Source organism: Urocitellus parryii, chromosome 1 (genome assembly GCF_045843805.1).
Source record: "Urocitellus parryii isolate mUroPar1 chromosome 1, mUroPar1.hap1, whole genome shotgun sequence".
In the NCBI taxonomy this organism is placed as follows: domain Eukaryota; kingdom Metazoa; phylum Chordata; class Mammalia; order Rodentia; family Sciuridae; genus Urocitellus; species Urocitellus parryii.
Genome location: NC_135531.1, coordinates 21,573,290 through 21,600,693, shown reverse-complemented (window position 1 = coordinate 21,600,693; position 27,404 = coordinate 21,573,290). Strand labels below are relative to the sequence as shown.

The following is a 27,404-nucleotide window of genomic DNA, read 5'->3' as shown; positions in this document are numbered from 1 at the left end:
GCTTTCTAAATTGGTTGAGATGACACAGCACTTAAAAAAAAAAAGAGTTAGCAGTGTTTACAAAATAAAATAAATGACACATTTCTACCCACATTTTCTCATCTCATAACTTAGTCATCTTTGAAGATAAATCTTTAGTTAGCAAAATAGTTTTAACTTACTTATTTGTATTTCAAAGTACTTTTAAATTCAATTTTTTCAAATAGGTAAATCATATTCATGTTTCAAAAATTTTAGAGTGTAAATGGGTAGATGGTAGAATGAATCCTGTTGACCCCTCACCCCAGCCAGTTTCCATTCCTACAAATTTATGAACTTCTTAGACATTTCTATACATTATACTTATCTAAGCAAATGATATTATGTATTTTTGAAAGGACTTTTTCTAAAACAACATTTTTCAAGAGGAAAATATGCTAATACAAGGCTAAATCAATGGTATAGGGATGAACAGTTGTTAATAGTACCTGAATTACTAGTTGTAACCACATAAAACTTAGTTTTTCATTATTTAGGACAGTGAAATAAAAGAAAGGAAGAAAAACACACATTAAAGGCTAAAATTAAGATAAAAAGATGTATAGAAGTTAGCAACTATCCATAAGACACTATACAGATAACATTGCCACCTGGTGAGGCAAATTCTTATATTTCCCATGTATGTGGGGTTTATTATGTATTATTTCTTATCTAATATACTTTAAGCACCCAAAGCAGAACTTAAAAAAGAGGGGAGGCAGAGTAATAATTGGAAACCTAACTGAAGTTGATGAATATTTAATTAGCTCTTCACTTTATGCAATTTATGCAACGTGTGAGTTCTGACATTGGGTGGTTTTCAAATAGATATTCTGTGAAATGTGCAGTGTTGATGTGAGTGCTAGAACAAACCTCGAGCACAGCAGATCCAATGGCACAGGCCAAGGGGTTCCCTCCAAAGGTGTTGAAGTGAAGCACGCGTTTAGCCAAAGATCTGGCAATTTCTAGGGGTAGAAATTAAAAAGTGGATAGAGTGACACATTCCTACCTGTCACCTCCCAGCACACCACTGTGGTTATGTTTACTTAGGAAATGGCATCAGGGCTCATTCATTCATCACTCACTAATAGGATGTTATGGACCCTAACCTAACCTCAATTATGACTGTTTGGAGATTGTGCCTTTGAGAAGGCACCTGTTGTAAAGGCTCTGTGAAGATATACCAAGAAGGTGGCCATTTGCACACCAGGAAGAGAAGTCCCAACACAAACCAACCCTGTTGGCACTGTGATCTTGGACTTCTAGTCTTCAAATCTGTGAGAAAATCAGTGTCTGTTGTTTAAGAGACCCAGCGTGGCATTTTGTCTTGTCAGCTTGAGCTAATACAGGGGGCAAAGAGAAAGAGCTTCCTTGCTCAATGAGAAGTTTAATAACAAAATTTATAGTGTGTTGTTTGGGTGGGAAAGTACCTTGAAATTTTGGACCTATTGGGAATTTTGTATAGAACCTTAAATTAGCTAAACCTGTTTTTTTCCCCCCTGAGTTCTACTCTTGAGATAAAGTATCAAGAAAAAAAAATCTCACATCAAAATCTAGTAACGTGATTCCAGTTATTTCAGAGTTGGTCATATTCATTGTACTTTACCTTCGTTGACCATATTTTTGGACATGTACTCATTCAATAAACACAGTGAAATATCACAGGGGCACTAATTAGTGGTTTACAAATGTGCTTACTATTGGTGGGAAATATAAATACAATAATTTTAAGAGCTTCAATAATCAATGGTTTATAAAAAAATGACACATAGCAAAGCCTAGTTCCATGGAATATGTATTCTAACATTCCTTTCATAGAATGTTCTGGGTAAGTGAGATTTTACTTGTACTTGACTGTTTTGTTCATTGGACATTTGAATGGAGAAATCTGTCTCTCCAACCTTGAATCACAGGTAATCATATAAGAATCTTTTTGAAGACTGTGACTCTTAGAAGTTCCAGAGTTGGGCTTGTTTTGATTTTGCAGCACATTTTCCTATCCTTTATCAGTGTGGTGGGACCCTGCATTCAATTGTGGGGAAGGGAGAATTAGTCTTCCCTAAAGCAAAAGGGCTGGATTTTTTCCATCTGCCCCACAGTCTGGCAGACAGACTGTTTCTCTTTCATTTGCTTGTTAAATGCATCATGTAGTTCCTGTGACGGCCTCCAACCCACATAAGTTTCTACCTGTATGCTTGGTATGCCAATGCAGGAGGGCCAGGAGCAAGAACAAACTTTTGGGGTCCTACCTGGAGTAGTCACAACTGCTGCCATGGGAAAGCCATTCCCAATCCCTTTTGCCATGGTGACAATGTCAGGCATCACATCATGGGTTTGGAAGCCCCAGAAGTGAGAGCCCAACCTTCCAAATCCTGTCTGTACCTGATGAAAACAGATGCAAAATCATTGGAAACCTTTTAAGGATTTTTTAAAAAATCTGAGTCTCTGTTCTTTTTTGGTTTTCTTCTCCCTGTCCTTTTCCCTCCTTCTCTGCCCAGCTCATCCAGTTAATTCAGAAGTTGAACTTCTGTTATCTAGAAATTGCAGTGGTTTGGACTGAAAGTTAACCTTAGTTTTTTGTGTGTCATGTCCTCTCTCTCTGGAAGATCCCTTTCCTGCTTCTTCATTTCGCTAACTTCATGTCTATCAAAACCAGGCTTACTCATTATCTGGTCTAGTAAGCTTTTCCTGAGCTCCCACTCCAGGTACATGCCATCAGAACCTCTCACTGTGGACTTTCATCTCCACTGCACTTGTCCAATAGCAGGGACCTTGCCTTATTCCTCCCCTATGCACAATGTCTAGCACAGTGCTTGATACGAAAAAGACACTTAATATTAGTAGAATGAATGAAGGGGTGGCAGAAATGCTTAATTGAATAAAGCCTGACAAATATCTCCATGAAAATTTCTGACAGGGCTTTTCTGGTGAAGGTAAACTTGATCTCTTTCGGACTCAGTCTCTCAGTCTGTCTCTACACATGTACACACCTGAACTTTGTTCAGATAGGTCCTGGTTTAGTTTACCGGCAGGTTGGAGAAGAGAGGATGAGTACTGCAAGTGGGGGTTAGGTATAGAAGAAGCTCATTCTAATATTCAATTAAAAGAGCAAGTTTCTTTCTCAGGCTCCCTTCTTGTTTTCCCTAATCTCTCCTGGTCTCTGCAACAAAGGCAGATTCCTGGGGTTATTCTTAGATGATACTAACCAGTGTAGGAGAAGGGCTTACATGTAGGAGTCAGAAAGATCTGGGCGGAATCCTGAGTCTTTTACTTCCTAGTCATGGGCCTTTGGGAAAGCTGATTAATTGGCCCAAATGAGATAATGTAGTGAAGCCTATACATTTTGTCTTTCTGCCTGTCTTCCTCTTTTACTTTATCTAGGAGCCATAAGTAGATGGTATAAATGGTGAAACATCAAATTACTTGAACAATTAACAAAATTGTGCAGAGCAGTAAACCATGATTAGTCACTTAGGAAGAATCAATATTAAGACAGAGATGGATCACTCCCAAGCGAATAACCTCAAGTGCCTTCCTGGAAGTGGAGCAGCTGGGTCTATAACAGAGTTAAGGTGGGACTCTGAACGTGCAATCTGCCTAAAAGCAGTTAATTTCAAATTCATTAGGACAGTCTTTAGGACAGGCCTTAAGGTTACCCTATGTGAGAGCAGCATCCAATTATATTCTTGAAAGACATGAAACCACATCTCTTGAAAAATTCTGAAATTCTTATTTTCTTTGAATTCCTCCCACCTTCTCTCTAGTTGGTCCCCCCATGGCAGCTCACTATGTGCTGATTCAGATGCCAAAGTTCATCCACTTCCCTGATGTAACTAATTTCAAAATGATTGACTTTAGTTTTCTTTTGTGACTAGCGGGTGAACTTTATTCAGGTAAGTCCTGGCTTAGTTTACCAGCAGGTTGGAGAAGGGAGGATGAGCACTGCAGGAGGAGCCTGGCCCAAGTCAGGCTAGTACACTAGGGCAGCAGGACTCTGGGGGCATAACAGACACCTGGTACACGTAAAGAACAGGCATTTACAAAATCTCTGCCAAGGGACAGTGCAATATCAGTTGAATTTTTACTCAAAGAAAACTGTTCATGTACAGATGGTGGAACTGAAACAGGCATGAAACACAAGTGCTCCACCTGTCCTTGGTGGGTCTAGCTCGGTATTAGTGCAATCATGAAGGGTCACCTTGCAGTGAGCTGGGAGGACATCCATGCCTGGTGGCCATTCTTTGGCTGTTTATCTCCTGGCTATTCTCAGATGACAAAAGTCAGATGACAAAAGTCTGATTTATTTGATATGCTGTAATATGAGGTATAATCTAAGTAGATAAGTAGATCCATCCTTTTAAAAACATGAGCTAGAACTCATGTAGCCCATGAGTTTCACTGTCTTCAAAGTAGTTCTGTTGGGCATACTGTGTGCTTAATACAACAGTGCTGTCTCTACTAGTTTGCAATTTTTCAAGCACTATTTTCTAAATGTCAGCAATAGAGGCACTTGACTGGATTATAATTTATAAAACTATCCTTTCCAGGCAAGTTCAGTCAGAAAAGTATATGCTGCCAGATTGGTTGATATTATTTTGATAAAAATTAATATTAATATTAATTTGGTAAAAATTAAGATGGAAATTTGGTTATGAGATTAAATTTCTTATATGATTTGCTAGTGTTCTTGTAGCAATCCCCAAAAAAAAGAATTAAAAAAAAACACATATAGTAATGGTAGCATAATCTATGCCTGTTAGTAACTTATTTGACAGACATCACCTTGGATGTTGATGTTCTATTGTACTTGTTAAACCAACCAACTAATCTACTAACAAACCAGCCAGCCAACTGGAAGAAGCTTCCTTTATTTAAGGTCAGGCTCCCAAGTTTGTGCACTTGCTGCTTTCCTCCTGGAATTCCAAGGAGGATTTGAAGAGTTTTCTCTCTGTGACTGTCTTGTTCCCATTGCACCCACTTACACCCTCGGATTGCTACTCACTTCATCGGCAATGCATACACCTCCCCTTTCTCGCACCAGCTTGAAGGCTTCCTTGAGAAACCCCTTTGGGTACTGGACAACGCCATTCACACCCTGCAAAAGACCAAACCAAGAAGACCTGTAACATCAGCACAAAGACCTTTCACAGTTTTAGAAAAAAGAAGATGGATCATTATCACTAATAACATGATAGTAATGCAAGCAGTGTTTTATTTTTTTAAACATTTAAAAACATTTTTTATAACTAGTTATGCATGACAGCAGAATGCATTTTATTTCATTGTACACAAATGGAGCACAACTTTTCATTTCTCTGGTTGTACACAATGCAGAGTTGCACTATTTGTGCAATCATACATGTACCTAGGGTAATGATGTCCATCTCATTACACCATCTTATCTACCCCCATGCCCCCTCCCTTCACCCCCTCCCTTCACCCCCTCTCCTTTGCTCAATCTAAAGTTCCTCCATTCTTCCCATGCCCCTTCCCGCTATTATGGATCAGCATCCACTTATCAGAGAGAATGTTCAGCCTTTGGCTTTTTGGAATTGGTTTACTTCGCTTAGCATGATATTCTCCAACTCCATCCATTTACCTGCAAATGTTAGCAGTGTTTTAAACAGCCTGCAGAACTGTTCAAACCATGGGTGAGAAAAGGAGCCATTACTATTATGTCATGCTTTTTGGGAAAAGGAAACAAACTTTATTCTTTTGTTAGAGTACAAGAAAGTAGAATAAGGGGATTTGGTGAAACTTAAGAAAACTCCCCCTGAAAACATTGGGTGTTAAGCACATAAAAACCACTGGGGTTTCCTTATTCCTGAGAATTGTTGCAATTCAGTAGCTTTATGTATCTGTTCAGTGTGGGAATGGAGGAGATGGATCTTTAAAGGTTAACAGAAAACCAGAACATTATTTTTTTTCTTTTCTTTTTTTTAAGGGACCAAGACAATGAATTGAATTTGAAAAGGGATATAGTAATGGGCATTTAATTAATTTGAAATTGTTGACCATGTATGAGTTAAAATTCTCTGATAATTGGACACTGATCAACTAATGTGTACGGTTCTTACACCCACCTGAATTGGCTCTGCAAAAAATCCAGCAACTGACTTGGCCACAGAAGTGTTCAGAGTGTCTTTGAACTGTTCAATATATTGCTCTTTAGCTTGGCAGCAGTCTGCAACAAATAAACACACAAACCACAGCATTTGAAGATCTGAGGAAGGCATCCAGAAGAATGGGGAGAAACAGAAAAGAAGCAGAAACAGGGTGAGCAAATTGGTTAGAGATCCTCATAAAATGGTGAGCTAGGATATGAGGACATTTGTTTCTGTGTGAACCAATTATACCAATTAGGACAGCCACAGAGACATGAACAAACCACTTAAATAATTTCCATCTGGGGAAGAAATGCCTCATTTCTCAATGAGTCTGGTATAGCTAGCTATTTTATCTAAGGTTATCCATCCTCTCAAGTGAATGCATTCAATTCCAATGTAATTGGACTATTTATTTGGAAAATAACTCATTTACTTTTTATTACAACTTAATATGATGTACAATTTTAAAGTACAAAATGTTTCTGTCTTCAGAGTTAGTTAATGTGTCTGTAAAACAATTGGAATTCAGGCTATGGAGGAATGTGCTAGAACCAGATAACTTGGTATCTGCGCTAGTCATGGACACTGGATCCTGTGCTGTTGTCTACACACCTTTTTTTTCTTTAACTGAGGGAAGGAACTGTGTCTTATTCATTTTTAGAATCTGTGTCCAATCAAAAATGTGTCTGGTACACTGTAGTTGCTTAGTAAATTTTTAATGAATTAATAGGGAAATAAATGGTAGAAATTGTGATTGGTGTGAGACATTGAGCAATTTCACTTGAAAGTCTTTCTTCTAGGGAATAAAGTGTCCTCTAAGTCCTTAACTCATTAATTTTCTTTTTGGCTGGATTCATCTGTGGATAAACCCAACCACTGAATTTTAAATGCTAGTTTTTCTTTTTTATTACTAGAAGATATATTAGTTTTCAAAACTTGCATTTTCATTCCTTATAATTACTTATTCCCTACCCACAGTATATTTTATTTTCTCTAAATACATCAAACATATTCATCTTATTGTCCGTTGTGTTGACAGTTGTGTTGAAATCTTCATGGGTCTTTTTCTTGATTGTGAAGTTTTGTTTCCTTGTACGTTAGTTGTTTTTGACTATGGGTATTTTACTTTCCTCCAGATTTCATTTGTGAGAATTCTTTGCAGCCTAGAATGGGTTAGGTTTCTCCAGAGCATATTTGCATTTGCAGTTCTTGGGCACACAGGTATTCCCAGCCTAAGATTCCTCTCAATTATCAGCTTGAGGTAGTGACATGTATAAAAAAAACCTGTGTATATGTCATGTATCATTCTCATTCACCACCACCACCATCACCATCATCATCATCATCAATCATGATGATCAGCCAGTAGTTCAATTTTTAGTGATGATTCCTACCAGGTCCTCTTCACTTCCATTAAACACAAGGATGAGAATCCTTGAAGATCTTTTTGCATGTGATGAGTTGTTGGTGCATTTACTTGTAGTTGACCTACAAGGATGTGGCCTCTTAGGAATTCCAGCTCTGTGGCTGGAGAGCCTTCCCTATCCAATCCCTTCCTTTGTCTGGGCTCTGGACTTTGTCATCTCTGCCCTGCACTCCACAGAGCTATGAACACTGAAGTATAGGGTCCCCTAGGCAAAAGTGTAGTGCCCCCTAGGCAAAAGCTGGCTGCAGTACCCTGATGATCATTTTGGGTTTCTGAGAATTTTTTTGTTTGATTTTTTTTTCTTTTCTTTTCTTTTTTTTTTTTTTTTTAGAAATCCACAATTTTTAAAATTTAAGACACCTGTAAAATTTCAAAGATAAAATGAATTCTACTATCATATATAACTAAAAAGAACTAATAAAAATTAAAAGACATTTTCAAAGTTTAGAAGTGAGGTATGGGTAAGAAAAATCTAAAATATGATTTTAACTTAGTAGTTCAATGTGTTACTAGTGGAGTACTTTAGGATTTTGAAAATGACCTTTAACCACATTTTACCCCCTTTAGATTGTCTTGACAGGTCTAGTAGAACAAGTTGTGAATTGTAAGAATACTTTAGCCGAAGAATCTCTCATGGATGGGCTGGGACTGGTGCTGGGGCTCAGTGGTAGCACACTTGCCTGGCATGTGTGAGACACTGGGCAGTTCCCAACACCCCATATAAATAAATAAAATAAAGTTCTATCAACAACTAAAAAATATATATTAAAAAAAGGAATATCTCATGGAGTATATTATACAGGTAGGTGGGAACATTTTAATCATTCTTTAGACTCATTTTATCTTTCATTTTTATTTTTTAAAAATAACCTTGATAGAAGAGAAAATAAGCTCTCCTGAATAAAGAATTTTCCTTTCTCCAAGTAAGAACTTGGTCTTGATGTGATTCCCCACCCCCCCGCCAAAAAGTGTAGAAAAGAGTAATCTCTGAGTTCCCAGTTTTGCTAGTTTTAGTTTAATTACAGGTGTACTTTGGCTAGTGGAATATTTATTTCTTGGCTTATGTTTAAATAGGTTTAAAAGTAATGTACTTGAGTTTAGTTGTATAAAATTAAGTAGGTTTTTGTATAAATAGGAACTTTGACTGTCATAGGTGAGTTCAGAATATTATATATGTGTATATTATAAGAAATATTTTACTTCTATTAATCAAGTAATATTTGATTTTCAGAGATTTCTGAGAATTCTTACTTTTTTGAATCATGCTATACAGAGGGAGTGTTTTCATACTTTATCCTGGATTTTCATTTGATTTTACCTGGAGCTAACTCAGGCTCTCATATTACTACCAGCAGTGGTTTGCCACCCAACCTAAATGTCTAAAAAGTAATCATATTTACATTTCCACCCTGCTTAAAGATGCTCAACATATTCCTGATGGGCATGACGGATGTTTCACTAGCTGTAAATTTCACCACATAGATAGGCATGAAATCCTGTGGGTGGGAGAGAACTTGAGGAGGGAGAAGACTGTCTAGGAGGGTTGCCCAAGCTTTAGAAGCCACCATCAGTATGTCATCCCAGAAGGTGGGGACAACTAAGGGAACCGGTAAGGTGAGAGAGGAAGCCTTCTACTCTGGAATACCAAGGTTCCAGCTCAATTGCATCTGTATGTGACTAAACATTCAGAATTTCTATCCATACTTTTGGTTTTGTCTTAGACAGCACCACAGCATCTCTGTGGTCAGCAGGAGGAATGCAGAAGGAGATATGGATGGGGTGGGAGCCTCAGACCCTTGACAAAGAAAGCAGACTGAGTGTGTACGGGGGCATCATCACCTGCCATTTACCTCTTGCAGCCTGTCTCCTGATGGCTAGAGATATGGAAGACAAACTGCCAGCAATCCTCATCAAATGAAACCATGAATACATTGTGTTCTTCAGCTCTTCATTAAAAAGTGGGAAAAACACCACCTGACCTCAGACATCTTTTTAGGGTACATGTGCTATTTGGGAAAGGTTGACTGAGAGAGCTACCTGATATCTTTGGTTATATGGAGGTTGGAGGTGGTTGGGGATGCGAGAAAGGAGAAAAGGATATCAAATTTAAAAAGTAGATTATTTTTAGCCCCACTTATGTCATTTTGATGAGAGAAGAAGGGGAAAAATAAAATTATGCTGAAATTCTTTTTTTTTTTTCTTTAGGAAAGGAAAACAGTGTTTTCCTTTGGGTGTTTTGGGTAACCCTAAAGGATGGATCAGACATATGTTCAAAATACATAATTTGGAGATTTAACAAGCCCAGAGAAATCAGCAAAATCAACTCCCAAAGCTTAAATTTTGGGAAACTCATACAAGGGAAAGTTTTGCTTGAACTTATGCTAGATATTTCATGATCCACCCACACATTCAGTGATGAAAGGGGTCATCTACTGTGTTCATCTCTTTATTTCACACTTGCTTCATTGGTTCAATGCTGTAGCTCTAGGTCAGGCCACATCTGGAGAGACTTGGTGCATTGGTGTCTCCATGACAACATCAAGGAGATGTGGCTGCTCTGCTGGATACAGCAGAGTGGCTGTGGGAGAGTCTATATTAATTGGTGATACAGAAGGAGTTAAGCAGAGTCAGAAACCAAGAAAGAACAACAATTTTTAAGGAAAAGGAAGGTTTCCTTCCAAAAGGAGAATAAAATGATTAATATCAGGTTCAGGACATTGAGGGGGGCAGTGTGTGATGGAGATGAATTTCATCCCCGGTTATATCTGAAAGTTGGGGCTTTGGAATAAACCTCTGGAGAGAAAAAAAGATCCTGGGGACATAGACTAAGAGAATGAAATCTACCACATAAAATCTACACTAGGTTCATGGAATGGCCCCTTATAAGCTGGGATTTGATGACTTAAACATAGCAGGTGTAAGTCTCTACCATAGCTGGCTCCTGTATGCATCCAGTGAACAAAGAGAAACTGAGAACTGGAACCATCTGTACTCAGAGCACTTATATGCTGGGATGCATCTGTGAATACACCAGTTTGAAAACAAAGACCAAAACTTCTTGGGTTCTAAAGGCCCTAGAAGAGGGCGTTTTGTATTTCAATCCTGTTTAAATATATGTGATCTGTCTTGTCCCTTGAAGATGAGTTAATAAAGAAAACCGACTTCAGATACACCAAAAACAGCTCAGAGAAGCAAAAATGTACACCTGTCACTATAATTTAGTCTCTAAATGCCACCAAAGAGATGACTATGGTGGCCTGGCGTTTTCAAGCTGGTCTAGGGTAGAGCAGAAATGCTCAAAAAGGGAGGATGCAGGGAAGGAGAGAGATAGGAAGGCAGGGTAGGGAAGTGGCTGGCTCTTGAGGCTCTGTCTACTGGACTCTGCAAGTGGCTGTGCAAACAGACCTAGGTCTGTGCATTGCATCAAACTGATTTCATTTCTTTGTGCCATACAGATGCTATATACATGCCTGGCTTTACTTGTTAAGGCAAGTAAAATTGAAATTTAAGTTGCTATTCATCACCTTCCTTTATAGAAAACTTTATATGCCTCAATCTCATGAAGTGCTGTGTTTGGAGCAGAGGGATAAGGTATTGCAAAGAAAGGGAAAACTGATGCAAAAGATGAATGAAGATTTTGCTCATAGCTGGACATGGCAGTATTGGGAGTGGAATCTATGACTCTTAATTCAATGCATCTCCTTAATACATCTCCTCAATTATGGTTGGAACAGGAAATGTTTTTCAGCTTAGGTTCACCTTGCTGGCACATTAGTGTGAATGAGTGTGGTCATAGGGGTTGGGAGCACTGGCTTTGGGATCAGAAGAGCTGACCTAGCCTATCCTTTTAAATCCTAGCTTTACTACTTCCTACCTGTGGATCTTGGTTTCCTCATCTTTAAAATGATGAGCTTGGGTGGTAGCTTTAAACTTCCTTGTGGTTTTAAGCTTTGTGATCACAACATCTTTTCTTGTTCCAGTGCTCATTCTTTCATCCTTCTTCTTCCCTTTTGCCATTACCCATAGGAATTCTAAGGTGACTGGGAAACTTCCTTCTTGAAGACTTGACCTTGCATTCTTCCTCTCCACTCAGTGACTCATACCATTCCATTGAGGATCATTTGGCTGGAGTAATTAGCTTTTTTCCTCCAGCACTACTTAGAAGCAGCTATTGGAAATATACCAGTGATAAATCTGAGTCAGGATTTGCTAACCAGCAAAGAGCAGGTGATGCTTCCATGTGTCCTCTCTTCAGATTAACCATAAGTAAAAGAATACAAATATAAATGTGATGAGTAACTCAATGTTTTCCTTGTGAGGATGCCTTTAAAACTTTTGCAAGAGGCATCTGCAGTCTTCAGGAATTGCCTCATGTTTTGACAGATTCTCTCACTTTGGCTGGCACTCTGGGTCCCTGGAGAACTTGACTGGAGTTTTGAGATTACCCAAAGTATACTTTTCCCTCCTCCTTTTTCCATTAAAAGTTGGTAAATAATCCTGCTGCCTGGTTTTCTTTTAAAATTGATACCAGAGTTATTGCTAACAGATGTAATTTTTAATTAAGTTTAATTAAGTGCCAGGTGGTAATCTACTTTAAAGTGTAGCTCTGATAGCATGAGATGCCTTTCCTACATTTTCCAGATGGTAAGGTCGTGGTAGGCATGAGAAGCGCGCATTCAACAAGGTGTCACTGGTTACTTTTTAGTTTTGTTTCCTTTGCTTTTTCCTTTCCCATTCCCATTTCTCTAAACTTGATTGCTCACTCAGGGACTGTTTTGCCCTTCTCCAAGCTCCTTGTCCCTCCTGTCTCTCCACTCCATCCCTTCCTTCCCGCCCAAATGGACCTGGTATGCAGCTGCATTTCCTAATTGTTTGTGCTGGAGAATCTCGACAGTGGCTTCCTCCCCAAGGACCACGGAAAACATCTGGGCACATTGTCTGTAAATGACAAAAGAAGGATTTTGGTAAAACATGAACACAAGACAGCCAATTTGGAGGAGCAGATGGTAGCAATCAAGGCAAGAGGGCTTCTTAATTTGATACTGAGATTTCTTCCTCACTTCTTCCTTACTAAGGATGAAAATCTAATATTATGCTTTGAAGAGATTTTTTTTTCTTGGAAATCACTTATGCGGGCACTCTACAGGGAAAACTGATTACAATGTCAGTCTAGAAACAACTTTCTCAAGGGTTTGGTGGATAAGGGCATCCCAAAGAATAAGGATAATTAGGTATCTGATTATGATGCTGGAAAGACAGGTGCAGCATGTGAGAACAGAGGGTTAGAACAGTGACAACGACAGAAATTTTGTGTATTCAAGGTTCTCTGGGCTTTGAATTTACTTGATTGTACTTATAAGCTACATAAATTTTAAAAACTCTGTCATTAATTATTACTCAGACTCTGATGCCCTTTTTAAATTTTCCCCAAATTGTCTTCAATTCAGTTAAGGCAAATTGAGCCTCTGATTAATGACTGACTTTTTATTAGTTTAATATGAAGATCAGGAAAAAAAAATATGATCAATTATCCACATCAATCCTTACAGGAACAAATTAAAAATTTCGGGACTCACCGATCGACAACCCATCCCACTGGAGAGTCCCGTCTTGTAAGCCACTACGTTTGTCATACCAAGGGTGTAAGGACTGCATCCATGGTAGGCCCCTCTGTAAAATACAAGGGGAGAATTGGATCAAGTTCCCTTCTCTTTGGTTGCTAGCTTAGACAGAACAAAAGAAAAAAAATCTATGAGAGTAACAGAGATAAACAAGAACAACACAAGCATTCAAATCTGATGACTTCTATTCTTTTAAGCCCATGTCAGGTGAAGGAACTTATTTATCTTTTTGACTGGTGCCATGGATTTGGAATTGTGGAAGGAATTTTGAAGACCATCTGTTCAAGAACCCTAACTCTAGGACCTTCCCCACTCTATTATGCTAAAGGAATGAAACGTGGCTTTTAGCAACATGCCAGAAATTCTATGTTCAACAAGGGCTAGTCATCTTGGGAAGACAAATATTTGTTTCCATGATGAAAGGATGGCTTTCTATCTTTGGAGAATCCTCTAAGTGACTTATAACCAGCCTTCTTGGCATATAAAAAATACAGGTTTTGTGCCTTTTTGAGCCTGACCTGGTCATATTTAGTATAAATCATTATAATATATTTTGACAATTTCTGAAGTCAAAATCACCCTTAAATAAAGTTTTAAGACTACTGGTGAGAATGGTCACATACTTCAAAGAGGAGACACAGTTTGTACTAAATCATGGTAGCACCATGACTTCTTCAAATAGATGATATTTATTTAGATATGTATATCTTGGCTGTTATTTTGGTAAAACATCACAGTTCTTTAGTGCCATATTGCTTTGACAACAAACATTTCATTTTGCTTGTGATAGCTACATGTGAGTTTTCTATGGCATTTGTAGTATTGCATGTGCAATACTACACATATAAAGGACATATAAAGTCTTCTTTGAATTTGGACAGACAGGTTAAAATGGGACTATTTCTTCATTCCATCAACTTTTACTGTGAAGTGTTCCCATGTGTTATGTCAACCTTTTGAGTCTATTTAAATGTTCTAAGGCAGGATGTTGTAAACAAAAATATCAGTTTTCTATGATTTTAATAAATCTTATTTCTCTATTATTTTAATGCTAGCACACTCCTCAAGTCTTCCCCTCAAATTTAACACTGGAAAGTCACTCCTGGAAAAACTTCTCTCCTGTTTCCATGGAACAATTTAGAGACAGATTTAGTATTGGGATAAGTCAACGTTTCTAAAATTAAATATTCTGAGGTATGATTACCTGAAAGAAATGATGTCTGTGTTGTTGGAGTGTGCCCTCGCCATCAGCATGGCCAAGTCATTGGCCTCTGAGCCACTGTTCACCAAGAAAATGACCTGGAGGGGAAAGGAAGACACATGACCTCATGCTTTAATTTAGCTCCCTATATTGTTCAATTCATTCAAAATTGCTAAAGACTGTGCAGCCTCTGATTGTTAAGGAGAGTTCCCTTCAGATCAGGTTGGGTTAACTAGCAGTCCTATTATTAACTTCACTGAGCAGCTGTCAAGTGCTAGAAATACAAAAATGGCTGAAAGGTTGTCTCAGCTGTGGAACATTCTGAACTTTTGTTGACTTTGATGATCTATAAACTAAGTTGGCGAGACTTTCTGAGGGGCCACAATGGTTAGTGGCTGGGTGTACTGAAGGATGAAATCTTTCAGCTTCTGAAGATAACACACCTCATCTGTTTCTGAAGGCTGGAATGGGATAGGATTCCTGAACCTGCAATTCCAGGGGTTGTCCCAGATCAACTCTGCTGCGTGTGTGGATGTTGAAAAAACAAGTGAACAAACAAATAATCAAAGGCAGCTCAGCTTGGATAAAAGAAGAGGGAGAACTGAAGAGAATTGGGTCCTCCAGACTTGAGATGGGGAGGCATGTGTGCATGACTTTGCAGACTATCCTGCTTCTGCTCTTCTATGAACATCTTGGTTTGATTGCCATCACCTCAAGTTTCTTTGTCTATTCTAGATTAATACAGTGGAGTATCTAGATATAGACACTAGGTTCCTCATATGTATAAGTTATTTAATAACTAAATACAAATCTTGGCCAACATTTTTTTACATCTCAAGTCAGCCTAAAAATTCAGCCATTTCAAATATAGAAAACTATCACATTTAGCAAAATACAGACCAATGGCATTTATATAAAATGACTCCACTCCTTGCAAAAGAAGGATGCGAATAACTTTGCTAAAGGTCTAAGGAGCAAAGAGATGAAAAGTTCTTAAGGACATGATGAGAATGTCAGGAGGACTGGGGCTCCTGGGAAATGATTTCTGCAAAGATGGGTTAAGTAGAGCATCCAAAGACAGATTGAGGCTCAGAGGGGGTGTAAGTAAACATTGGCTCCTTTCACCAGGAATTCACATGGGATAGTTCTATGGAACTATAACTTTGGATCTCTCTTCTATTTGATTGCTTTCAGATATGGCTATCAGCTCCCCATGACAGACAATTAATGCACAGAACAAATTCCCTGCTCATGTTCTGGCTTCCTTGAACAGATCCTTTGGGCTTTCAAGACTCCTAGCCCTTTAAGATGGGAGCACCATACCTTAAGAGGCTCAGGAAGAAGTGCGGAAAGCTGCTCCGCATATGTGTGCATTGGAGGGTGAAAGAAGACAGAACTCGTGTGCCACAGGCGGCCGAGCTGCTTTTGTGCAGCCGCATTCACCTTCCTAGAATCACAGGAGAGCAGAGTTACCCACACTGCCACCAGGTGTGTCCTTCCAGCACATAATGGCCACTGAACCCAGACTGATGGCTGTTCTGGGGATTTCAAGAGGCAGATTTCATCCACACACAAGAAAAATGTTTAACCACTAGAGCTGTCTGATAAGGAGATGTGTCGCCTCAGTAGGTAATGAACTCCTTCCAGAGATACGTGTTAGGGGAGATTCCATGATTGTCTGTTATGGATTTTAGGAAATAAATTCCTAGTTTAGGAGGGAGTTCAGGCTTAGAATTTCTTCTGTGTTTTCTCATTAACTTTCCTTTGAACGGGTTGGAAAATAGAGCCGACTGGTGTCTTCCCATTTTGTTTTCATAAAGAGTTATGGATCTATTAAGCACAATATGCAAGATAGACACTTTGTCCTTCAAAGGAGATTCCGGCACCAGTGTCTGAGCAGTGGTCAGTGTTGATGAACCTTTTTTAAAAATACTTTTTCAGTTGTAGATGGACACAATGCCTTTATTTTACTTATTTAATTTTTATGTGGTGCTGAGGATCAGACCCAGTGCCTCATATGTGTTAGGCAAGTCCTTTGCCACTGAGCCATAATCCTAGCACCCTTGATGAATATTTTTAATGATTAAAAACACATTCTCTGAAGTCCAGGCTAATCTTAGAGTCAGAAGGTTCCTATTGGTGGATAGTAGGAACTAGTAGACATGTGAAGCTCCTCTTGGAAGGCCTTTGAAAGGCAGGCCAAGTTTTTTCAATTTAATCTAAAGGACAACAATTGCTGAAGTTTGTTTCACATCAATTCTGTTTGTTAATATCTATTGTACACACACACACACAAATCAGTTTAGTGGCTCAGTAATTTTGAGACATAACAGACTAAATGGATTTCTTTTCCATGGGATATGTTAATACCCTTAATAGGCTAATGTACAATGGTTTTCTCCAGAGAAGAGAGAGTTTGAAATGTTTTCTAAGCCTATTTTCTCATGGGATTCCTCTGATCGGTGTTCCATAAATCTCACTTTCAAAAACTATGGAGTGTCAGTAAACTCTTCAGAAGAGAAATTTGGCAGCAACACTGTTTAGAAAAACATGTTTAAGAGCCACATGAAGGGGATTACTGGCAGTGTGGAGGATAGCCAGGTGGCATGGTGGCCTCCCACTGCAGGAAAGGAAGAAATCCTAGAACAGGCTTTGTGAGAGCCAGTGAGAGGGGCCAGCCCAGTAGGAGAGGCATTTCAGTGGAAGAAAAATTGGTCTATGGGGTCAGGCTGGCTATAAAGAATGAAAGGCAGGAAAGGGTCAAAGATAACTTCAATATCCTTGCTTTTAATACTGGGCAAACCCCAGGAACAGTTGAGAAATACAGCTGCTATTCATAGGGGCTCCTTAAACAAATAAATATGTGAATAGAAAGAGCTTCATGTAGATGATGGATTAGTCTTGGAAATGTTGAATTTGAGATGCTGGTGGGTTATCATGAGATGAAAGATACCCTAGATGATCATGGAAAATATGGGGACATCTTGCTGTCTGCTCTGGGCTTATATACATATTATAACTCCGAGAGGGACAAAGGGTGAAGAGGTAGAGGTTCTGTAAGGTAACTGGAAATGTGGTAAATAAATAAGCAGGGAAGAGTCAGATGGAGATCAGAAGTATACAGAGGTCATGAAAGCCAGCAAGTGTTAGGACCATAAGGGACAACGTCAACATTACTGGGAGGATTCAGAAATAGGGTTTAAAATTGTTCTCGACTGCATTTTTCTCTACTTCTTTCATACATGTTCATACTGTTTTAAGTTGCATCTGAAAAATCTTTGGATGCTCCTTGGGATGTCATATGGGACTGGTGCCTCCTGAACACAAAAGAGGAGCGAGAAGGCAATGGAGAGGATGAGGGCTGAGTCTGGTGGCAGCACTCACTCGTCACCTCCTGACAGGTGCTGGAGGAGGAGACCCCTGGACTCCTGATTTGATGGAAGGGCTTCAACATATTCAATCTATTTTAGGCCTGCTGCCTTTTATCCTTTTCACTTCATACTAGTTTTATTGGCCAGATTGTTAAGGGCAAGGGAGAACAGACCTGAAAATGAGATGGCTACACAGGAACCAGCCGAGGGCATGTGTATGGGTGAGTTGATGATCAAGACTTCAGACAAGCTCAAGACTAACTGCTCCATATATGCAGCAAGGATTGCATCTGTCTCTTATTATCCTTTTTCCCCTTATCTGTCTCTCAGTGTCCATGAAGATCCTCAGGATAGAAATTATTTTTCGCCTCTCATCATCCCTCATCCCACACACCTGTCTCCCTGTTGCTGAGAGCCACCTGCCCTTCTCTTTCTTTCTGCCCTTTCCTCAATGCACTCCTCTCTTTGAAAACTGTGACTAATGAGAAACACACACAGAAATGTACTAATCACATGGTACGGCCACACTGCATGTGTAGTAAGAATGACAAAAACTTGTCAAGAAATGTGCAGCGTCAAGATTTTTTTTTTAACTCAGAAAAGTATGGGAGTATGTCAGCCACAATCCATGTGATATATATATATAATTTTGTAACTAGAGTGAGCAAATTAAGAGTTCTAAGTCACTAACATGATTGTTTTCATATATTCTTCTGGAGTTAAAACCCCAGGATTTTAAGGATACTTACGGGTGGCAGTGACCAACACCGACAGTGACAATCCCAGAAAAGAAATCCAGGTATCTGTTGCCTTCAGAATCAAATAGCCATTCCATGTGTCCCTGGTGTAGGAGCAAGGGCTTCTGGAAATATGCTGTTGCCACAGGAGAAAGATGCTTCTTGTGGATCTCCAGGATATGGTTGTAGGCAAGAGACTGTAGGGAGAGGAGACTAAAATCCCTCTTTTCCTTTTTCCCCCCCCGCAGTTCTTACAAGAGCAACAGCAGGTCAATATGCTGATGCCTCTTCTCTCTTGCGGTTCTCTAGGGAACCAAACACAGCTGCCCTACAGGGGCTCACACCTGGCTGTATTTACCTATTTCCCTTCTTGCAAGAAACGAGTTCTCTTACGTAGCAGAAATGATTCTCTGTGGTCTTTTGACCCCTTTGTAGAGCAAAACAGGAGAAAGGGACTAGAATTTCTACCTCTCAATGGGAAAGCTTTGAGTTTTGAGTTGATTTTAACTATGGAAAAGGGGGGCACTTTGGAAGTAAATCAATGTCATTTCTGTTGCATTAGTCTTTTTATTTTTAACAACAACAAAAAATAAATGGAGTACTGTTAGTGTTAGTGTTTTAATTATAAAACTTTTCTCCCTTGTTTCTCCTCTTTGTAGATTCACCCTGACTGTTGATTCCATAATTTCTGATCTATAATTATTATGTAGACTAAAGGGATTGTTCTCTCTCTCTCTCTCTCTCTCTGTGTGTGTGTGAGAGAGAGAGAGAGAGAGAGAGAGAGAGAGAGAACCCACTAGTTGTTAGTCTGACAAGATAGCTGTATAATTTTTGGTGGAGGACTAAAGAAGGTCAGATTATTCATTGCTTTATGAGTTAGAAAAGAAACAAGTTTTTAAAGCAAATGCATGTCCTCATGTTTGTGGATATGTGTGTGTCCCTGCAATATGTGTATTGTCACATATGATCTCTTTCTTGTACTCTTTGACACTAGTGCTTGTGCATCAGTTCATACACTAGTAATAAATGATGTAAGAAGGTTTGGATGCTCCCAGTGAATAAAAGGATAGACTACCTGGGGTGGGGCTGCTGAGTGGCAGGCAGGGCCATTTGTGTGTGTGTCCTTCTTGAAGAAACAACTGAGATCTTCCAAGGGGAACCACCTCTTTGGATTTTCCCAAAGCACTGAGTCTTACCTGGTATTTTTCAGGCAGGAAGTCGCATGGTGGCATTTTGGGTTTTGAATGAAGACCAAGCTTGGTTCCAGATATCCAGGAAGCATCTGCTGAAAGTGAAGAGAGTTAGGTCCTCAACTAAACATGACATAGGTCTGTTTGTGACAATCACCTATAGCTACCTGAATCAAGGTCCTTAGGCAATTTTGTTTCCTAGTTTTTAAAAAAAAATCATTGAATCAGGCTTTAATTTGGATTTAAAAACTAAGATATCTCAATAATAAATCTTCTGGGGCATGGGTAGATATTTCCTCTCATGTCTAGTTCAGAAAGGCCGCAAGGGAACTGGGGGAAGTCATGGTTTCTCCCACTGCAACCCTCAGTCTTGGGGATCTCAAGTCAAACTCCCCCTAGTGGCTCCCACCCATGTGGACTATGGTCCTCTCTTTAGTGGGCAAGACCTCCGCTAATGCTGTGTGCCTCCAGAGTCCGTCCACTTTGTCAATAAAGGAGTTTCCAGGCTCTGAAAAGTCTACCGCCAGAGTCCCAGAGCACAGTGGCTTCTGATAAGTGTGAAATTAATGACTGTTGGCTCTTCTTATAGGGCAATAGGTGTTAGGCAATGCAGTGTTAACAAATACCTGCAGATAGATCTGGAAGACAAAATCTCCCAAGCAAAAGGCTGACAAAGCGCTGTGACAAAGGGAGAAAAGTTGAACATTAAATGTGTGCAACAAAGAGGAGGCTTAGAATTTTTATAGGTGAGCCTAAAGTGGTAAGTTAATTTCCTTAAGGTCACAACGCGAGTTCGATGAAGAATGAGAACAGAACTGCAAGCTCTGGCTCCCAGCCTACTGCTTGCTGTTCCTTGCCACTGGTTGGCCACCTTTCACTGGTTGGCCACCTTTCGCCCGTTGGCCACATTCCTACTTTCCTGCCAGCGCAGACTCTGACTTCTCTGTAGCAGTGGGATGGGATAATGGAATCAGAGACAATCCCAGCAGGAAGAGGTGTCTGGAGACCTTGTAAGTGCTCTCGGAGAAGAATGCTCCTAATTATGAAGATCCAAGGTCAATATCAAGATAATTTTGCAGGTAGAAATTGCTGAGGAAGCCATGGTTCTTAAGCAGTATGAAGGTCTGTGTGCCTGGATGACATGCCCGTGTTTTGCGTGACCAACTGTGAAGTCACAGTCCTGAGAAACACATTTGGATTTAAAAACGATTGTGTTTTTCAATGAAGTGAACAATTGTGTTTTTCAATGAAGCTGGAAAGGAGCACTTCTGAATGTATTTTCTTTCAAAGAGATCCCACTCACTTTTCAGTTCTAAATAATCACTAATGTCATTAATTTGCTCTTACTTTAAAGCAAGTGGCTTTTAGTTATCTGTGCATAGAAATGACAAAAGAATAGCTTAGGATTTCTGAGAATTTCACCTTTTGAAAAGCTTTTTATTGTGCCTCTCTGCATTAGTTACTCTTCTGAGATGGAAAATTTTTGTTGAGTCTTTCTGAGAATTCAAAATCCCTTTATTTTATCTCATTTTCCTATCTGTAAAATTGGAGTTTCCCATTGAAGAAGTTATATGTTCTCTTGACTCCAAGGTTATAGGATTTATGAATGTAGGCTGGTGGAGGAAGAGAGTTGGAAAGACTTGATAAAGAAAGCATGAATTTTAAATGTTCATTCATTCATTCATTCATTCATGCACCAAGGAGATAAGCATACGATGGTGGCATGAAGTCTGTAAATAAAATACATGAAATTGTGCCTGAAGAAATGGAGGAAAGAAAGAAAAAAGAAAGAATGAAAGAAAGGATGAAGGAAGAGAGCAGAAAACAAACAATCAAGGAGAAAAAAATTAGTCAATAAGTAAAATAAATCTATGAAATACCCAAAAAATCTCTTTCCTTTCATACCATCCACTTAATAAACAAAAACTCAAAAATTATTGTAATGATAATGATAATTGATGGCTTAAAAATGAAAATGCTTTAGTTTTTATTATTTTCCAAAAAATTTTTAAAATCTAAATATCTAGATAAGTATATGCAGTCTTTATTCAAAATAACCTGTGTTTCCAGGATAAGAACTGAGGGTTAATAAAGCTTTTTCTCATATGCTTGGAAATTGTGCAGGTGCCTATGTTCAAGTAGGTATGGGTGTGAAGGGGTTGGTTGGGGGAAGGGATAATTGAGATTTGGGTTAATGCAGTTGAATTCCAGGTCTGTTTCTAAATAGGTATTTTTATGTCTCTTTTTATTGTTTTAACTGATCTGATATTGCCTTTTTAGAATAAACACAAATGACAACTGCTAATTTTCATCCAATTCAACAATTTCTACTTCAGTTCACACATATAGCTCAAGACATTAAAAGAGAATTCAATTCAGGGAATAATATCTCTCTAGTATAACAAAGGTCAATTAGGTTTAATTTCTCAGTTGCTTAATTCTCACAGAGAATTCACAGCAGACCATATTGCTTTAATTTTGCTTACTTTTCCTGAAATCACATCAAAATGGTAAAACTGTTGGGCAAGATAAATGAGAGAAATCAATTTTTTTTTGTGGGCCTTTGGAAATTTTCAGGAAAATTCTCTTTGTAATGATAAAGATTTTTATAACATCTACAATCAGTTTTCAACTGAGATAGAGTATATTTACCAAGGGCTTCCTCGCCCTCATAAAAAAAATAAGTTTACAAAATGCTTGAAAAACGCACAAGGCGTGCAATGTGCTTTATTAAAATGCTAATTATATCTGATTTCTGCCAGCATCTTAGGTAACTACAAAGCACTTGTCTCATATGGTATCTTATTTGATACTTAGGATAGTCAAAGAGTTAGGAAAGGCATATTTTTACCATCTACCTATCTTGGAGCCAAGACAATGACATTAAATGTGAGGCCTTGCCTGTTTTGGGGACCCTCACACTGTTGAGAATCTGAGCTACCTACCTTCCATGGAGGCTTGTTGAAACTGCTGGGGTCCAGAGCTGTGAGGTACAGTGACTGGTTAGAGGAGAATTATTTTTTCTCATACCCTTCTCCTGAAGGTATGATCCAGATCCTTTCTCCTTCATAAACTGTCTCTCAGTTGCAGGGGATACTCTCTGTTGCTGCTCTGTATCATCCAGTCCCTGACAAACTCTGTAACACGTTTATTTCTCTGCCCCATTTTATGTACTCAGATCAAAACACCAGGTAACTGCCTTCCACCGGTGAAACGCTTATCAAGCTATTTCTTCCAGATATTATGGCTACTCCTGCCTGGCCCTCCTTGACCCCTCTTCATGCCCAGTCCTGTCTACCTCCTCAACCTCCTGTGGGTGATTTCAGCCCCTTCTCCCTCTTTCTGCTCCTTCTTGTCTTCCTGACACATGCCCTTTTGCTGAAGTTATAGTTGTTCACAAGCCAGAGAGAGCTGCCTGATTCTGGACTGCTGGGTCTTCCTTTCCCCACTTTGGGAAGTGGGCCTTTTCTGAGAGCAGTGAGGGGTACAAGCAGGAAGCCTCCCTTTGGGGCTAATTTTAATTTTTTTTCTTATGGAAATGGACATTATTTATCATGCATGCACTCTCCTGTGCACCCCTCGTTTGTGAGAGAGAGGACCTATGTTAGGAAAACAGCACACTGGAGCACATTCCCCACCTACCGAGAAACTATATAAATTTTGCAGCCTTAGCAATTTTAAACAGCACACCAAGAATTTTTTCCATTCTTTATACTGAAGGCAAATTGCTTTTATAACTTTGTAAACATCTTTAGCAAAAAGTGGTTGTACCTATCAAGATAGGCAAGGCTGAATATTTTGTGTATATCAATATCATATAGCAGATATGTGGCTACTACAGAATTATGGCTTATTTATTTCTGCATATCTGACAACACTTAACACATGGAGGTCTTATCTGCTTCAATCCCTCGTTCTATTTTTCTATTCTCTTAACTTGTTTTTATTCATAGTATGTATCTTTATATTGGATTAAAATATAAAAAATATGTACTTGTTTATCTTGGTTTGCCTGTCTCACCTCTGAAATACACAAGAAAATGGATTTTATCTTGTTCATTGTGGCCATGTCTGCAACAACGTGCATAATAGATGCTCAAGTAATTTGAATGTACATTTTGCACATGGTAGGTGCTCAAGAAGTATGCATTTATTGCAAGTGCTAGTGTTCTGTGCAAGTCCAAGTGTGTGTTTTATGAGTGTGCATTTGGATGAACAAACACAAGCAGAAATATTTATAGGTATAGTAGACAAGCAAGTAGACACAAAGGCCCCAAAACTTTTTGAAAGACTATGTGAAGAATGTGGCATTCATGTCTATGTGGCACAAGTTTACAAGATTATTTCTTTGTAGTATGCTTGGTAGAACTGCATCTAGCAGTTCCCAATGAGTTGATCAGATCTCTAGGCACCAAAAAGTACATGAAAAATGCATAACACCACTACTCATCAGAAAGTTGCAAATCAAACCACCATGAGGTGTCACCTCACCCCAGTTAGAATGACTAGTTTTTAAAACAGCAAGAAATAATAAATACTAGAGAGGATGTAAAGAAAAGGGAACTCTTATCCACTGTTGGGGGAATGTGAACTAGTATAGCCATTGTGGGAGAGCAGTATGGAGGTTTCTCAAAAAACTAAAAATAGAACTACTATATGATCTAGTTGTCATACTTGTGGGCACGAACACAAAGGAAATGTTATCAGCATGTTAAAGAGATACTTGCTTACCCATGTTTATTGAGGTACTCTTCACACTAGCCAAGCTATAGAATCAACTGAAATGACCACTGGCAGATGAATAGATTAAAAGAAGGTGGTGTATATAAAAATGAATATCATTTAACTATAAAAAGAATGAAATCCTGTCATTTGCTGCATAATGATTTCGACTAAAGGACATTGAATTAAGTGAAATAATAAAATAAGTTAGATACAGACAAATACTGCACATTATTTCCCCAAACTGCAAGCTAAAAATACTGATATCAAAGAAGAAGAGAGTAGAACATTGATTACTAGAGGCTGGGAAGGTGGGGAGGAGAAGGAAGGGAGATTGGGGAAAGGGTATCAAAAAACAGACAGGAGGAATGAATTCTGGTGTCCTACAGCACGGTGGGATGAACATAGTCCACCACAGCCTAAATGTCATGAAGAGCTAGGAGAGAGGAGTTCACAGGCTCCAAACAGAAAGAGATGACAAGGAGCAGGAAATGCCAATTGTTTTGATCTGATCACTCTAGAATGTATATATGAGTGGAATTATGTGTGTGATGTATGACTGTTGTATCAATAAAAAATAAAATTACAGATTAAAAAAACAGAACAACAACAACAACACAAAACCAAAATAAAAACCCTCTCTAGTTACCAAGCCTCACTTGCCATTTCTAAGTTACTGGCTGCTACCATTAGCCCAGCTCAGAGGCTGGGGTAGAATAGGGGAAAGGGCCAATTGAAGAGAGCATTATCGCTCACTTTGTGAATTACTGGTACTTTCAGCATAATTTTCCCCTTACTGAGCATAAAACTCTGATATAATTCTAACTCCTTCTGAGAAAATGGGGTTAAATGATGTCCTGGAAAAACCTTATGAATTAGGGAAAAGAGAATTCTAACTCAAAAGAAAGAGTGTGAGTAAAATTGGGCATGGTGGGATCACTTTCATTTGGAGTCAGACAGATCTGGTTTTTAATCTCAAATTGTCACTTCCATGCTTTTGCTTCACAATTCTTCTTATTTTTTGTTCTTCTGTCTCCTCATCTGTGGAATGGGATTATGGTATTTACTGACCAGATTTTGTGAAGGTGAAAAAAAATATGTTGAAATCATCAGGCAGATATTCACAAAATTGCAATTGTGGGGTGGGGGTGTGAAAAAGGAGAGGAAGCAAGGAGAGAGAAACAGGAAAGACGAGGGAAAAATGAATACAAAATTGACCATCATGGAGAATGGAAAATGGTCCCCTTTGACTGTTTGGGGCGTGTGGGGCACAAGATGCTACTCTGGCATAGAAACATACAGACAGCTGCTTAAGCTTGTGTTTGCAGGAAGCAAGTGGTTAGGATGTAGTGGGGTTCTAAGGAATCAAGATCCATGTGAAAATCACCAGCACATAGGATAGAATTCCACCAATGTCTGGCTGCCCCAGGTCTTCTCACATTTACTGTTTCTGCTGCGGAAAGAAGAGAGTCTGAGCAGAAGGGGAGAGCCTGGGGTCTGGTCCTCCTGTGCCTGGGTGACTCTGGGCAAATTTACTGCATTTCTGAGTCTCCTTGTCAGTAATAGGGTGGGTGTGGGGTGAGGGCACCTCCTAGGGGCAAGGTAAAAATTTGTGAGGATATGTCTTTAAAATGGTCATCCCTGGGCATCTATATATTGAATTTAATGCTTTAGTTTGAATTGCTTTCCCTTGATTACTTCTTTATAATACATCTAAGATAGCATGCCATTCTCATTTTGACATTGTCAGGTTTTATTATCCCTGGATTTCATTTCAGAACAGAGGGGCATTAGAAAATATTGTCTATGGAAACGGGACACGGCATAAGAAAGGATGGGAAATCACTGTTACATGCTCAGTTTCTAAGACCCTATCCAGCTCTAACATTCCCAATTCCCAGACAACAGACTCCAGAGTTTGTGCCTTCCTTCTTGCTGACCCTCTGCTGACCCATGTCCCCCTGGTTTCCACTCACGGCTCAGCGAGGGACACAACTTGGAGGTCCTGGGAGAGGAGGTCTCCAGGCACCAGGCTCTCTGCAAATGTCTCCAGGCTGAAGTCATTTCTCCCAGGCAGGAAGCAAACTCCTGTAGAAGCAGGTCAGTGGGGAAATGGGCTCCAACTGAACACTGACCAGCTGGACTTTGAGATTAGGAGGGGGAGGAGGCTCTAGAAGGGGAGTCCTGGGCTGGTGACCGCCAATGGCCTTGGCAGGGCTTGCCATCGCCTGCAGTAGTGCCTCAAGAGAGGAGAAATAGGGAAAGTGGTGGGGGAGGTAGAGGGAGGAGGGAGAGAGTGAGAGAGAGGGAGGAAAGGGGAAGGGAGGGAGGGGAGGAGGGGAGAGTGAGAGAGAGGGAGGAAAGGGGAAGGGAGGGAGGGGAGGAGGGGAGAGTGAGAGAGAGAGGAGGTGGTTCAACAAAGCAAAGGTCTTTTGGACTTGTTTTGTTTGTCCTATATTCCAGCTGATTCTCATTAGGTCAAGCTTCTCTCTGCAGGAGGCTGGTGATGGGTGCTGGATGAAGATCAGGATGAATTTGAAGGGTCTAGAAATTGAGAAATCAGGGAGGTCAATAAGAGTGCCAGGAAGAGGATCTCTAGAAAGTGATTGAATAAAGAAATTGGTTTGGGGGTCTTAGAGAAAATAGAAAAGAGTAATGGGGAAGGAAGCATTCAAAGGGAGAGAGGACAGGGTACCAAATAGCCTGGTAAGGACCTGGTATATATGGATCCTCTTAATTGCCTGAATGAGGCAAGGGGTTGAGAACTGGGGAGTTAGTGTGCTTTATTTGTATGATATTTTTAGTGTTTTAATTTACCATTCATCACTCTGGCCTCTTTCTAACTCCAATCTCCATAGGCAACTATTTAGTGGGTTTATATCTTTTTGTTGGCATCTATTCTTGGAAAATGTGTATTGTTTGGAGTGAATGCATTTTCAATTTATGCAATATATCATCTTTGTCCTTTCCTCCCTACCCAACTCAGAGCCATGTTTTTAAGATGTAACCAG

At 39.4% G+C, this 27,404-nt stretch overlaps 1 protein-coding gene across 1 annotated transcript in view; it reads right to left on the bottom strand.

Annotated features, from left to right (window-relative positions):
• Agxt2 (alanine--glyoxylate aminotransferase 2) overlaps positions 1–26,501 on the bottom strand; it is a 36,063-nt gene extending 9,562 nt beyond the window's left edge. The window contains exons 1-11 of the mRNA XM_026390138.2: positions 26,370–26,501; positions 19,678–19,763; positions 18,494–18,678; positions 15,697–15,820; positions 14,377–14,471; positions 13,128–13,221; positions 12,396–12,489; positions 6,102–6,202; positions 5,021–5,113; positions 2,268–2,400; positions 892–983 (exon numbers count right to left, since the gene is read on the bottom strand). Of these exons, the coding sequence (XP_026245923.2) occupies positions 892–983; positions 2,268–2,400; positions 5,021–5,113; positions 6,102–6,202; positions 12,396–12,489; positions 13,128–13,221; positions 14,377–14,471; positions 15,697–15,820; positions 18,494–18,678; positions 19,678–19,763; positions 26,370–26,457 (1,185 nt within the window). The 5' untranslated portion in view covers positions 26,458–26,501. The remainder of the gene's footprint in view (positions 1–891; positions 984–2,267; positions 2,401–5,020; positions 5,114–6,101; positions 6,203–12,395; positions 12,490–13,127; positions 13,222–14,376; positions 14,472–15,696; positions 15,821–18,493; positions 18,679–19,677; positions 19,764–26,369) is intronic.
• Between the last annotated feature and the right edge of the window lie 903 nt (positions 26,502–27,404).